The sequence below is a fragment of the Agelaius phoeniceus genome, chromosome 2, assembly GCF_051311805.1.
Source record: "Agelaius phoeniceus isolate bAgePho1 chromosome 2, bAgePho1.hap1, whole genome shotgun sequence".
Taxonomy (NCBI): Eukaryota; Metazoa; Chordata; class Aves; order Passeriformes; family Icteridae; genus Agelaius; species Agelaius phoeniceus.
Genome location: NC_135266.1, coordinates 33753633 through 33768510, shown reverse-complemented (window position 1 = coordinate 33768510; position 14878 = coordinate 33753633). Strand labels below are relative to the sequence as shown.

Sequence of the window (14878 nt, the reverse complement as noted above, 5' to 3'; positions counted from 1 at the left end):
TGTGCCTTAGCTGAACCAAAACATGTTCTAGGAAGGGTTGGAATGTGACTTACTGTATGAGAGAAGCCAGACTTGCTCCTCTTCTTCTTGCTCCTCAGATGTCTTGGGGACATTAAGTAATTTGCACTATGTGATCCACAGTGGGCATAGCTGGTGAACCAGTTCTCTCTCATTTGTATTTTTAACTGCCTCTTTTAAAAGCCAGTAGATGAGTCATGCTTCCCCCTGTATTATCCTATTCCTGTTTAAATCCACAGTGTATTTAATAGTGAAAATCTTGTTCTTCTTGTCTCTTCTTAAGGGAGTTTGCTGTCATCTATTCCTTGCCTCTGCAGCTCCTAGACTTGCGCCCTTTATTTCTGTCATCACAAATTGCTGCATCCAGGGGCTCTTCACAGTGAAAATCTTCCTATTTTTTAATATCTCTGCAGGAAATCTCTCATTCTTAGCTCTGTTTCTGTCTTACTCATTCCAGGACAAATTTTCTCTGGGCATCACAGCAGGTTTTTTGGCTATTCTCACTGCTTTTCATTGTCTTTCTAGTTTAAATGGATTCCCATAAATACTTCTCATCTAAGTTCAAGTTTGTATTCACCTTTTTCCTGTCCTACTGAGAATTTATTCCAATAGGAAGTATCCTAATTATTTACCTGTCTCCACCTTCACTGAGTATCCATGAACATAGTTGTGTGCATTGTGTTCAGATAAAAACTTGCAGCATATGTTTGTTGTGCATCTTAACCCTGTCAGTGCAATGCCCCCAAAGAACTCCTTCTTTGTTTAATCATTTCCCCAGTGCCCTCTTTGTAGCACTCAGGTTGCAGGGTGTGATGCTCCCCTTTGCCAAAGGTGAATTGGTGCTGTTAATCCATTATAGCAGGCAAATTTATATTGCTCTGTAATCTAATATTTATGCTAAGGTGGTATCAACCAGGTCTTGTTGTATGCTGAACTCAAACTGTGAGAAAAATGTATTTAAATGTGACTAGGATTTTTCACCTAGGTGAATGTACCCTGATGGATATTAGGCCAGCCTGATGCTGGTCAGGAACATTTTGAGCTGTGTTTGCAGTGACTGAAAAGGCAGTATTTAAGAGAAGTGCATGCTGTGCAGATCATATTGTCACAGGCAATACAGCTATTTCCACACATTTCAGCCTAGTAAAGTCAAAAATCAAGCCCCCTGAAAAAAACCCCAAACCAACAACAACCCAAACCTGTAGTTTTCTGGTTGTGTTTTGAAATCTAAATGGGAATATTTCATCAAGTAGAAAGCTCCTCTTTTTGTGTGTGGGTCTGATGGATGTTTTTTCTTATGTTCTGAAGTTTTTCTGTGTTTCTCATATTTGAAGCAAAGAAACTTTTGCCTATGTTAACATTTGGACAGTAAAAAATACCCTTAAGTGCAATACCTGTTGAGTTTGAGTTGCATTTCTTTGGAATAGTACAGAATTGCTGGTTTTCAGGAAGTTTTTAGGAAAATTATTGTTTGGCATTTTCACTAGATAGTAGTTTTAGAATTTACACAAGGTTTGAACATAGTACCAAATAATATTCTTCAAATATTCATGAAAATGCTGTGGTATTTCTCAAAGCATGTTATTTGTGTCCAACTGTGTTTTGTGTTTCTCAGGCATTTTTGTTTCTTTTTGTTCCCCCCATCTTTTTTTCTCCCTCTCCTGCCTTGTGAACTGCAGTACTCGTGGAAGCTGGTGCACCCGACTGACAAATATTCTAATAAAGATTGTCCTGACAATGCAGAGGAATATGAAAGAGCAACAAGATACAATTATACTAGTGAGGAGAAGTTTGCTTTGGTTGAGGTAAGAGAAACATTTTTCTATAGGGATTTTCCAAAGATTAATTCTGTACAAAAGAGAACATTCTCTATAGGCATTTTGCATACCCAGTGCAAAGATACAGCCTGCCCTGTGCTGACTCTGAAGCCAGAGTTTAACTCTGTGTTCCTCCATTCAGTAAATAAGAGGAGCACAGCATATCTATCCTTTGTCATTTGTAACTTGTTAATTCCTCTTTTCTCATTTATTGTATTTAAAAATGCACTGTTTGTACAAATATAGAAACAAAATAAGAAAAATATATTTGTCTGATTTTTGGGTTTTTTTTGCAGGTGATTGCCATGATCAAAGGTCTTCAGGTGCTGATGGGACGAATGGAAAGTGTTTTCAATCATGCCATTCGTCATACCATTTATGCAGCTCTTCAGGACTTTGCCCAGGTCACACTTAGGGAGCCATTAAGACAAGCCATTAAAAAGAAGAAAAATGTCATTCAGAGGTAGCGTGACTGTTCTCATATTTTTCTATATTCTTCTCTCTAGACCTTAGTAAATTAGTTGCAGAATTGCACAGATGTTAAACTTTACCAAAATCTGTACTCCCAATCTGTCTGGCATTCATGGTTAGCTTGGTTGGGTAGGAATTGAAGTTGAAGCAGTCTGAAGTTAAAAATGAATGGCTGCCAGCATGGCTGCAGCAGGAGTCCTGGCTGTCCTGAGCCTTTTAGTACTACTTTAGGAAGTCTTGTCTTCCCTGTCGTTCATTTTTATTTTAAGAAAATACAAATGCAGTAATACTGAAAGCAAAAATCAGTGTTTGTATTTTGAAGAAAGGTTTCACTGTTGTCCACTTTATGATTCCAGTATTTCCTTTCTTTGTGTCTTATGTTTATCCCACTCTCTCTTCTCTCTGCCTCTCTTAGTGCTTTGTCCTATTTCTCAGCTTCTGCTGCTTTTGGTTTATTAGCCTTACACTTCTCTTCCAGTGCTCCATCTGCCCACACTGATTAGTGACATTTCCTGACCCTTATTTTTTTTGTCCCTAATTGTTTGCTTTTAATCTTGACTTGTTTATCATGTGTTTACTCCCACATTTCATTGCAAAGCTCTTAGAGGTGAAAGTCCTTAGCTAATTAGGCTATTGCTAAGTGCTCTGTCTGCCACAAAAATATCATCATAAGTTAAAAATAAATAAATTGCTCCACATTATCAGGTTTGCAGGGAAAGTGTTTTCATCACAGGATTTTAATGAAATAGAAAAATATTACTTTCATAACTGCTCAGATTTGGGATGGGACATTTTCTTGATCATTCAGCATGCCACAGATTATGTCTGACTGTGTTCCTGGCAAGTATCTGAGTTCCAGTTCAGTATTTGGACCTAAAAGTATGAAGCTGTTTGTGTAAATTTCAGCTGAATTCTGGAATCTGAATTTCTTCTGGAAACAGGAATTCTGCTTTTTTTCATTTCAAGCCATCATTGTCTCTCTTTAATTTGGTTAATAATCTGCTTTTGTTTTATTGAATGTTAATTTGATTCATAGTGAATATGTATTTATATTAGTATGAATTTGGTTTGATTGATCCAACTCTGGGGTCCTCAACACAAGAAAGATGTGGACCTGTTGGAAAGGGTCCAGAGGGCCATGAGGATGATCAGGGGCTGGAACACATCTGATATGAAGACAGGCTGGGAGAGCTGGGGTAGTTCAGTGTGGAGAAGTAAAGGCTCTGGGAGGCCTTATTATAACTTTCCAGTACCTTAGAGGGGCTTATGACAAAGAGGGAGAGGGACTTTTTTATGCAGGCAGATAGAGACAGGACAAGGGGCAATGGTTTTACTGAAAGAGGAAGGCAGGTTTAGCTTAGGTATTAGGAAGAAATCCTTTATTTGGAGGGTAATGGAGCAGTGTAACAGGTTGCCCAGAGAAGTTGTGGGTGCCCCATCCCTGGAAGTGTTCAAGGCCAGCTTGAATGGGGCCCTGAGCAACCTGATGTAGTGAAAGGTGTCCCTGCCCTTGGCAGGGGGAAAGTTGGAACTAGATGGTCTTCAAGGGCTCTAGATTAACTTTTCTGATATACAGCATGGAGTGGTTATTTTGTGGCTGTGGCATTCTTGAAAACATTGGTGAAATACTTTGTTCTTGGTTGGAATTACTCTGAGCTCGTGAAGCTGTTGCAAACTTTCTGTGCTCATGGAAGAATGCTTAAAAAAAGTAAGGTGTTCTATCAGAGCACTTGGATGTGGTGCAGTCTGAAGATGTGGGAATTGTGTTCAGTGTTTTGCAGGCCATAAGGAAGACAGTGTGTGACTGGGAAGCAGGTCACGAGCCATTCAATGACCCAGCTCTAAGGGGAGAGAAGGACCCCAAAAGTGGTTTTGACATCAAAGTCCCAAGACGTGCAGTTGGACCCTCCAGCACTCAGGTATTTTCCTGTCTGGTGGTTGTGATACCTGTCAACAATTATTGCATGAGGTGTGTTCTTTCTGTCTTGAACTATTTTAAAATTACAGGTTTTATTGCGGTCTTTTTTTAATGCTAAAAATCTACTCTGATTTAAATTTGCAAAATTAGATGCACATAACCAAGAGCCTCTGCCTGGATTGCTGTAATTTTCTACTCTGATACATAATTTTTCTAAGGATTCAATCTCTTTAATTTGATTTTCTGGAAACAAATATTTTCTCATTGAGCTCCTAATGTTTTTAAATAATATTTTTGAACTATATGAATTATTTCTAGACTGACTTCTATCTCTGGTATGGCTGGTGAAATTTTTTTTTCTTAAATCACACTATTCAGTAGATGTCCAGTAGTTTTAAAATATGTTTAAATGTAAATGAATGTCTGTTAAAATATGAAAAAGTATGTGACTTCTGACAAAATCCCAGTGCTCAGTAATGAATGATAAAGCTGGTTCTTAGAATCTAATTTGTCTGCTGCTGCCACTAAAATGAGATATTTCAAATGTTTTCTGTGGTAGTCATCAAAATCCCATACCTTGATGCTCATTCTTGTTACCTCCATATGGTTCTCTGTATTTCATTTGTGGATGTGTTTGGAGAATGATTGGCCTGATATTCATAGCTCATCTGAGAAAATGAAGTACTGAGTACTTGGGGTGAAAAATTGAATGCAACTGTGATTTGTGAAGACAATCTTTTAATACTTAAAATCTGTGGGAAAGAGAGCATGTATGGTTAATAATTTTGGGTAATAAAAAGTTGCTTAGTTTGTGATAAGATTGGTTTAATGAAGATTTTGTTTTGATAATTGCAGAAAAATTGTTTTGATTTCTAATTTCCTGGGGTGAAAGAAAAGGTTAAATATCACCACCAATTTGCTTCTCCTGTGCTTTAAGGGCTTCACCTTTGCAACAGGCTGTTAAGAGTATGTGGTTCTCTGCTTTTTCTGCTCTTGGGCTGGCACACTTGTCTGTCTGGGTTGACAGGAAGGCAAGAGGTCAAATATACCCATTTTAGACAGGTTTTCCTCAGTTTCATGTGGTTCTAAAATGGCTGTGTATGAATGGGTAATTGGTGCTTAATAATTTTTAAATCATTTGATAAGCTAATAGCTCTCTGAGCATCCTCTGAAATGAACAGGAACTTTCCCTTTGCTTGAGGGAGCCCCAGATTGCAGTGATTTTTCTGAACAACCTTTCTGTATGGCCTCCTCTGCATGCTTCCTGTGCTGCTTTTCATTTTTAACAAACTAACATGTTTTCTCTGCTTCTCTTTCCCGTTCCTTATTCACCCGTGTGTTTTTATTAACGGATTCTCTTCCCCTGCCTGCCCCTGTCTGTTGGTTTTTAGCTCTTCATGGTTCGCACTATGACAGAGTCCTTAAACTCTGCTGAGCTGTTGAAGCAGCTCAAGTCTCTGGGATTGGAAAAGCTATTGCATGTGACACACAAGTTTCTGAGGCAGTCCTACATCTATCCGCCTCTTTTAAACTTTGGTGGTAAGACATTACTTATTACTTTTACTTTTTGTGGTGATGTGAACTGTTCCACTGCAATGGTCTGCTGCTGAGTGTCAGTGGAGGTCCCCTTGGCACGGGTAGGCATTTGTGCTGGTGTGTAGGCTAGTGTTGCATCTGTTCCTCTTGCCTCAAAGGCTTTTATCCACACAGTGCCAGTTTTCAGTTTGAAGTGGAGCAGTCGCTTACTGATAGTAATTCTCAGTGTTGCTCAACTAATGTACCATGTGTATTTTCCTTTTTTCCCTCCCCTTTCCACCGTAATTGTTTCCTTTAATGATACAGCTTTACATGGTGAGAACTATGTTAGAGTCCCTCATTGCTGACAAAAGTGGTTCCAAGAAAACCTTGAGAAGTAGCCTTGAGGGGCCCACCATATTGGACATAGAAAAATTCCATCGCGAGTCTTTCTTCTACACTCATTTGATAAATTTCAGTGGTAAGATATGTAGATGATCAGTGTCCAGCTTAGCATGTCCTAACACCTCTAACACGATCTGGAAAATGTTTCCGATTGCCTAAGTCAACTTAACTTTTGGTTTATTTATCAAAAGCCTTGGTCTGTCCAAACTTTTTCTAAGATGGTACTTAGCATTGTGGTGGGATTTTTATTTTAACTTGTTATATGTTTGTTCCTAATGCGTCAAATTTCATATTGTTACCTCCTTTTTCTATTTTATGTATGTACTTACATAAAGAATAAGCCTATACACACTGAAATTTTTTTAAAGGAAGTAGTTTTTGTGTTTTGGGAGATATTTTATTTTTGTTTTTGTTTTAAGTACAGAGGAAACAAATTCTCTGTTGTGGTAAATTTGATGTCATTTCACTACTCTTACTATTCAGTTAATTGTAATCGGAAACATGCTGTCCTAAAGAATTCACCTACTGACATTGAGTGTACCTAGTCCTTGTCATCACCATGCTGTGTTGTCTTTCATTTTTGTTTTGCTGCTGGTCTCCTTTACCCTTGGAGAAGGGGGAGTCTTAATACCAGTCACTGTGCTAATTGGGGAACAGCACTACAAAAGGTCTTCAGAAGGTCTTAGTGTAAAAAGTTCATTTCTGTTTTAGTTCACAAGCCTTCAGGAAAGGCAGGATTATACCATGTGTTTTCTGGAAAGGTGGGAAGCACACCTCTGTGCCCTTGATGGCATCCTTAGAAACTTGTTATTTTAATCCCTACTTCATATGTATGTCTGTCATTTCCTGCCCATCTAATCAACAGGAACATGTGAAGCAATTCAGTTCTCCATAGGGAGAGATGGTACTGGTAGTTCCAGTGCAATTTTGCCTCCTTCACTTACTGCTTCCCAAATTCAGTGTATGGCTTTCTCAGCCCCCAGCTGAGAAATTAAACTAGAAATCCCTTTTTACTTGTGTACACAGTTTTTATGTTTAATTGATAATTGATAGTCTCATCCAGTTCCACTCTTTTTTTTTTTTTTTTTCTATAAGAAGGCACCACTTTGGGGGCCAGTGAGGAATTCAAAACTCTTACAAAAAGTCCTGGGCTTTACATTTTGAATTTTGCTTTAGATTATATGGCCTATGTACAGCTCTAGTGACTTGCACCTGCTTTTTTTTGTTTTGCATTGCATCATCAGAATCACAGTTGTATTGTACCTGATGTATTTCTATAAGAAGTGTAATTCTCCCTTATTCATTCTGAAAGAAACCCTGCAGCAATGCTGTGATCTGTCCCAGCTGTGGTTCAGGGAATTCTTCTTAGAGCTGACCATGGGCAGAAGAATCCAGTTTCCCATTGAGATGTCCATGCCTTGGATTTTGACGGATCACATTTTGGAGACAAAAGAGGCATCAATGATGGAGTAAGACCTGCTTGTGCTCTTCCACTGAATGATTATTCTTAATGATTGCCATTCCTTATTATAATTGGTTTTAACAAGTAGGTATTGAGAAGGTATTCTAAACTTTAATAAAAATTTTTGTCTTACATTTGCCCATTTTCAGAGTCTCTAAGTTTTCTTTTTGACATGAATAATTGAAATGCTAAACCTTTCATGTGAATAATTGAAATGCTAAACCTTTCATATCATTGCACCAGCCACGTATTTTGCTCCTTGAGTGCTCCTTACTTATTCTTTAAAGATGTCAAATATAATGTAGAATGGTTGATGTTCCATTTTGATGAACAGCTAGTTCCATTTTGATGGACAGCTAGAAAACAAGTTTTAGACTTCAAATATATCTACACCTTTTCTTAAACCAGCAAATATTTTCTTAAAGGAAAAATTGTGATCCTTTTTATATAAACTAAAAAAGGAAAATTCCCTGTTTTTGTGAACCACTTGTGGATTACAATATTGACTGGCTTACTACATCATCTTGACTGCACCATCCTAAAGAATCATTTTATACACATGTAACTCTCATGTTTTATTATTTTCCTTGCAGGTATGTTCTGTATTCTTTGGACCTTTATAATGACAGTGCTCATTATGCACTTACCAAATTTAAGAAGCAGTTCCTCTATGATGAAATTGAGGCAGAGGTAAAGTAACCTTAGCTACTGGAGAAAAATCATCTGTACCTGAATGTGAAAATCATGCTAAAGGGCAAGGCCTTTGTAAGAGATTCAGAACAGCTGGAGATAACAGAAAAACTGAGAAGACTGACCAGAAGATGAGTAACTGATTGGGTGATATGTTGTGAGGAAAGCTGTAGACCTGTGCAAAAATGCCTCACATTAATGCTGAAAATTGTAGACTTGTGCAAAAATCCCTCACATTAATGGTGAAAATTGAACCACATCTCTTGTACTGGGAAATTCAGATCTATTAACTTCCTTGACTATGTTTGATAAACAGTGGGAGGTCTTAGAGAAGCTCTTTTTTAAATTTTAAGTATCTGTAAACATACGATATTTTTCTCCCTAAGGTAAACCTGTGTTTTGACCAATTTGTCTACAAGCTGGCAGACCAAATATTTGCATACTACAAGGCAATGGCTGGCAGGTAGCTATTCCTTCCACTATGAGAGCTTTTCTTCACACTTTTCTGCTCTGCTTTGCTGTTTAATATACCTTAAGCATTTTCTTCCTTTCTTCATAGCCTGCTTCTGGATAAACGGCTGCGTTCTGAGTGCAAGAACCAGGGAGCAACCATTCAGCTGCTGCAGTCCAACCGCTATGAGACACTGTTGAAACAGAGACACGTTCAAGTGAGTTAACTCCAATGTTGTATCTGAGTGGCTTGGCAGGTTTCCAATGGTGTTGATTCATGTAGGTAGACAAAACTCATTTTGTGCTTCATGTTCTGTCATCTCGGCAGCATAACTGAGCACTTGAGATCTGCTTTTTTTTGTCACATGAAGGTGTAAATTAAGAAAGAAAACTTAAAAGATCCTATTTTAAAGCAAATGTCTGTTGCAGTTAGGAAAATATGAGCCAAATAGGAACACCATAGGTGGTAGTGTTGTCTTCCTAGTAATGTCTTTCACCAGTGTTCAGTATGCTGTTGGCACAATATGATGGAAGCATAAAATGCTGATATAAGTACTTAAATGTAGATGCAATGTGTACTTTTGCTTCTTTTTGTGAGAATTGGGATGCAAATTGTAGAACCGCATTTGCTCATGAATTGATACATTTTGTCCATCTGCTTTGTTTCAGTGTGTTTGGGATGCAAGTTCACAAAGGGAGAGTCTGTTAATCTGGGGAGTCTCACAGTCCTTGTACAGTGTGTCTTGTACCCTGTCTGGCAGTTCAGAGCCTCACCCGTGTTTTCCCTTAGCTCCTAGGCAGGTCCATAGACCTGAACCGGCTGATCACGCAGCGCATCTCGGCAGCCATGTACCGCTCCATGGAGCTGGCCATTGGCCGCTTCGAAAGCGAGGACCTGACCTCCATCGTGGTGAGTCTCCTGCTGCCCTTCTGCCACATCACTGACACACCAGGCAGAGGAGGTGGAGCAACCCCAAACCTACTGCAGCTGAGGGCCCTGGGGGTAAAGTGTAGAGAAGGCAGGTACTTGGAGCAGTGAGAAAACAAAGAAAGAAATCACCTTGTGATATAAATTTTTGTAAGCGCCCACTTCTGCCCATGCTTATAAATAAATTGCACATCAAAAAAAACAGCCTTGTGCTTGTTAGAATCAAAATTCGTTGATTTACTCAGGCAGCTTGGTTTTGTAGCATGACAAAAATAATTTTTTTGTGAAGGAAAGAGATCTGACTTGTGCCCATGGGAGAAAAGCATCTGTGCAATATTGAGGTGTCGTTTTGAGTTAGTTTCCTGGTTAAAATGCTAAAAACCAAATTTTATTTCAAGACAGCGTGAACTTGACAAGTAAACATGCAGTCAGCAAGAAAAAAATATCAGGCACATTCAGTTCTGCTGGAATGAAAAAGAAGTTAAAAGTTGTGCAAAAGACTTTACTGTTGTTCTTTCTATAATAAGACTTTTACCAGTGACATTTTGTCATGCAGTTAACTATCTTGGTTTGATTTCATTCTTTACTGAAGAGAAATCAAATACTGAGGCCACACAAACTTTTGACTTCTGAATGCTCGGCTTTATAACTTTGAATTATTGAAATATAGTTTTTCTTTGTTATGTGCAGTACACTCTTAGTGACTGAGTGAACAGAAACCATCAATGATGTGTTCCTTAGGTCACAGGTTCTCATTCTTTGAGTAAGAGTAAGTAAGTGAGTGACAGAACTAAGGGTTGTCCCTTTACCATGCTCCTCCTTTTTTTCTTTTTGGTTGATTTGGTGTCCTTTTTTTGTTTTATGCAAAGTATTTTCTGTTGAAAACTGGCTGCTTTCCTCAACAAGAAACCGATCCAAATAGATTAAGCAATCTGTAATTTCCGCTGTTTTTCCAGATAAATAAATTAAATTAAAGTATTTACAAGACTGAGCTATTATTTTCTCCTCAAACTGGACTTAATTCTGTAGTAATAATCATAGTGGGTTTTTTTCCTTGAACTAACTTGCTCACAGGTGTAAAACTCCTTTGAAATATGGAGCACTTAAATCAGAGAGCAGTCTATGGGAAGATAGTAGTAATAGTTGGATACACAACTAGAAGAAGCCACTGGATATTTCTTCAGTAGGTCACTGCACAATAATCTTTAAAAGCAATGCTTGGATTTTTTGCAAGTAAAGGTTGTGTACTTTGTGCTTGGTGTTTTCAGTGCCTGATGGCAGATATGGAGTTATTTTATTTTATCTTAAAGAAATTGCCAGAACAGATACTAGGAATTTCTTGTCAAGAGGAGAAACATAATGAAATGCAGTACTCTTATATAGTCATGTAGCCTGCAGCTAGTGATTTTGTGGATACCTTCACAACATTTGTAAATGTCTGATCTGGTTTTTCATTGCATCTTTGTACATCCTTCACTGGAGTAGACCATGAGAAGGATTTATGGTAAATGTGATGTTATTCCTAACATTACCACTACAATAGTTCGTTCACCAGCTACTCTACTGAGCAGAAATTACTTTTGTGATTGCTTGTAAAGTAGGAAATGCAGAAAGGTGTTTCTGGTCTATATCTGACTCCATTTAAATGTTGGAGTTTAAAGTTTTGCTCAGTGGAGGAAGTGTTGGCACAGATCTGTATTTGAGACCTATCTTTGTCTGAATACCCTTAAAGTCTCAGAAGGTTTAAGGAACAAACCCAAAAGTACTGATTCCGTCCAGCCCTTATTGTTACAGTAAGAGACTGGGAGAGAGTCAATTGTTCATTTTGACTTCTTTCTAGTTTTCTCTTCCCTCAAGGTTATTTATGTACTTTGTTCTGTTTCTCCACTTTATGAAATGCATCATTCTCTTTCTTTCCCCTTGTTTTTCATAGGAGCTGGATGGCTTGATAGAGATAAACAAAATGACTCACAAGCTTCTGAGTAGATACATGACCTTGGACAGCTTTGATGCCATGTTCAGAGAAGCCAACCACAATGTTTCAGCCCCTTACGGCAGAATCACTCTTCACGTCTTTTGGGAACTCAACTATGATTTCCTTCCAAACTACTGCTACAATGGATCAACTAACAGGTTAGCAAGGCAGCTTTTTTATTTGCAGCTTTTTATTTATTCTACCACCCTTCTGCTACTTCCTCCCTAGCAAGTGCTGACAAGTTCATCTCCATTCATTTAGTGTTTTCCACTTCTAAGGCTTTACTTGAAATGAAGCAGCATGAGTCATTTTACCAAGTACTGTTAAATGCATGAAAGCCTGTTATTTGTCCACAATAGAAGGCAAATGGAACCACAGCAACCAAATTCTGACATTTTGATGACGTAGTTATGATATGCTGAAAAACAGAGTGTGTCAAAACACTGCTAAGTGCATATCAGGAAGGTATTTTGAAACAGGATCTCAGGGTGAGATGATGGAAATAAAATTATAGTCCTGATTCTGTGCTAATGTGAAGAAAAGATTCTTTCTGTGAATTATTTCTGATATTTATATAATTATTTCTTATTTCTGATTCTTTTTGTTCAGTGAACACTGAACTCTTCCTTTCTGGAGAAAGGAAGAGTTCAGTATTCACTGCAAACTGCAATTGTAGCCTTTAAGGAGAGTGAGTAATGGAAATAGAAAGAAGAAGGTAGGATCTAAGGTTTGAATGAGGGGGAAGCACAGTGTTCAAGATTTTGCATATCTTTGCTTCCTGCTTATATGCTGTTTTTAGGATTTGTGTTACTTTTAGTCTTTACTCAGGTTTTGCTTAAAGCCCCGTGAATTGACAGTAAAGTGATAGTGAATATTGAGCTGTAGGAAGAGGAGGAAGTCTGTTCTCATACTGTCTCCATGGAGAGCTTTCCTTGTCTGACATGTTCTGTGATGGTTATGTTTTATTTTAGATCCAAGATTCTGTCTGCAAAAGAAAAAAAAAAAAGTAGTGTTTTTTTTTTTTTGTGGTTAAGTTTTACCCAAGAAACTTCTGTTACAGGAATCTGTTTGCATGGGAAAATTGAATTTATTTTGGAGGGAGCTTCTGTGCAGTTAATGTGTCTGGAGATCAGTATTGGAATATTCAGTGTACTGTATTAAGAATCATGTAAAAATCTTGATGAAATGCTGCTCTTCCACCCATCAGCTTTATTGAAAGGCATTCAGTAGCTCCTGTACAGTTTAGTCTGTGTTCATCCTGGCTACAAGGGCTGCCTTACTGCAGACCACAGCACCTGGGAAGTGTGAGCTGCCAAAGGACATTAGCAGGATCCTATAGCACTTAAAATCTGTACACAAGAATTGAGTTAGGCTCAGCTTGTTGGGTAATTAATTCAGGATAATTAATTTAGGAGATGTTAAAAGCAGCCAGATCTTAGGCAGTATGTGTACCATGTGTCTGATTTCATCACAGAAGTGCTTTGGTTTCAGTCAAAAGCCAAGTGTGGAGAGAATTTAATGTATGTGTTGCACATGCTGTACAATGCCCTTTGATATTTTTGGTGAGAGAGAGAGAACAGGAAGTTTTTGGCCTTTTTATAGTCCTTAAGCATGTTCATTGCTGCCTTGCTGTTAGCATGAACTTTAAATTGATGTGCTCTCTCTGCATTCAAGTGTACAGGTTATTGAATGCACAGGAGTGCACTGTGAGGAGCTGTGTGAGAGCTGCTGGTTTAATGCTTGACTCTTCATAGGTAAAGTCTTGCATGAAGGTTACATGTAAACAAGGGAAGAAAAGTAGCAAATAAAGGCTGGAAGAAAGAGATATAATTGTGAGGAAAAGCAGAGAGGTTACTTGGTGGTGTGAGGGGCTGGAGGCAGAGTTCCCAGAAAATGGGTCATACCTGTGGCTACTCTTCTTTTAATATGACAGCTTGGTATAAGAATTCTTCTTTTAAAGTTAGTGTTTTGGTCAGATTAACTTGTTTCCAGTACCTTTTGAAGCTCTTTTCCCAAGAATGCTTGAACATGATAATTTCATATATCTGTAGAAGAGTTCAACTATGTAGAAACCCTGCAGGTTTAGTTCAAAAGCTAAAGCTCTTCATGCAGAAGTGCTGAAATACATTGCATGTTTAATTATTTGGGACTTTGGACATTTTTTTGTATCTGATAATGTACTGAGATTAGACAGTGAGACTGCTATTAACAGATTTAGCAATTTAATAATTGGAGTTGCCATTGATGCTGGCCAGCTGCACAGACTCAGGGACAGCAGTTTCTGGAGAAGGAATGGAGAGATGAGTGAGAGGATCTTTGCAGATTGGCCTTAGCAGTGAAATACAAGGGTATTTTTTTATCCACCTGTTGACCATCATGAAAGAAAGAAAGAAAGCAAACCTTTGGATAGTGCACAAGCATATGAGCTGCAGGTGAGGTCAAAGCTGTCTCTAGTCCAGTGTCCTGATGCTGTCAGCAGCCATAAAGGGGCTGAATTTGAAAATAAGGGAGGCTTGAGGTGATTTCTCCCAGGAAACATGCCAGCCTCTAGCAATGATTAGATGTTTCTGTAAAACAAAAATGAGGGGATGTTAGTGCAGTTGTGGCCCTTTACAGGAGTATTCATTTTTCCAAATTGTTTTGTCCTGTCCCTTTTATAAAGCTGTATGAGGCTTTGGCATTCATTGTGTGCTTCAGTGAGGAGTCTGCAGTGAAGCTTGTGCTGCATCTCTTTTAGATGCTCTCAAGCTATCGTCCACCAGTTCTTTTACTGAAAGTGGCCATAAACAGATGTTTCCCACTTGTTGTCCTTTCTGTGCTGCCTGGGATTGTTTTTCAAGAGCCCTCTCTCTGTTTGCCCTCAGTTGCGTGTCTTTACAAGCCAAGTCTTTCCACACCAGGAATATTTGTCATGCTTAGGCCTGCATATGAACTTTTTCCTTGTGAAGTTAGGTTATCTAGATTCAAATGACTCAAATACTCAGTCTTAGTTCCTTTTCCACTGTCTGTAGTGTCCCTTTTTCTGCCTTATTTTCTTTACTGTTTCTAAGCTGATCTTTTCCTTCCTTGACAGCTTGTTTTGTATTAAGGACTAACAGAGAAGCAAGTGTGAGACAGTCTTACATTTATTTGAATTGAAGATTTTCTGTGCTTTCTTGACACAAACGATACAAGCTTCTGGAGACAGTAGTCAAAATTGTAGCTCCATCTCCTTTAACACATAACCCAA

General features: G+C 38.3%; 1 protein-coding gene across 5 annotated transcripts in view; it reads left to right on the top strand.

The window, feature by feature from the left end:
* The window catches only part of CYFIP1 (cytoplasmic FMR1 interacting protein 1), a 76519-nt gene that overhangs the window by 28830 nt on the left and 32811 nt on the right, over window positions 1-14878 (top strand). For 3 of the 5 annotated variants that reach the window (XM_077173461.1, XM_077173462.1, XM_054628555.2), the window contains 10 exons: window positions 1698-1823; window positions 2132-2298; window positions 4078-4225; window positions 6067-6220; window positions 7457-7613; window positions 8200-8296; window positions 8683-8759; window positions 8856-8964; window positions 9537-9656; window positions 11608-11807. In XM_077173461.1, the coding sequence (XP_077029576.1) occupies window positions 1698-1823; window positions 2132-2298; window positions 4078-4225; window positions 6067-6220; window positions 7457-7613; window positions 8200-8296; window positions 8683-8759; window positions 8856-8964; window positions 9537-9656; window positions 11608-11807 (1355 nt within the window). Of the gene's footprint in view, window positions 1-1697; window positions 1824-2131; window positions 2299-4077; window positions 4226-5615; window positions 5764-6066; window positions 6221-7456; window positions 7614-8199; window positions 8297-8682; window positions 8760-8855; window positions 8965-9536; window positions 9657-11607; window positions 11808-14878 lie in introns of those variants that run through there. The other 2 variants (XM_077173463.1, XM_054628556.2) reach the window with 2 other exon arrangements.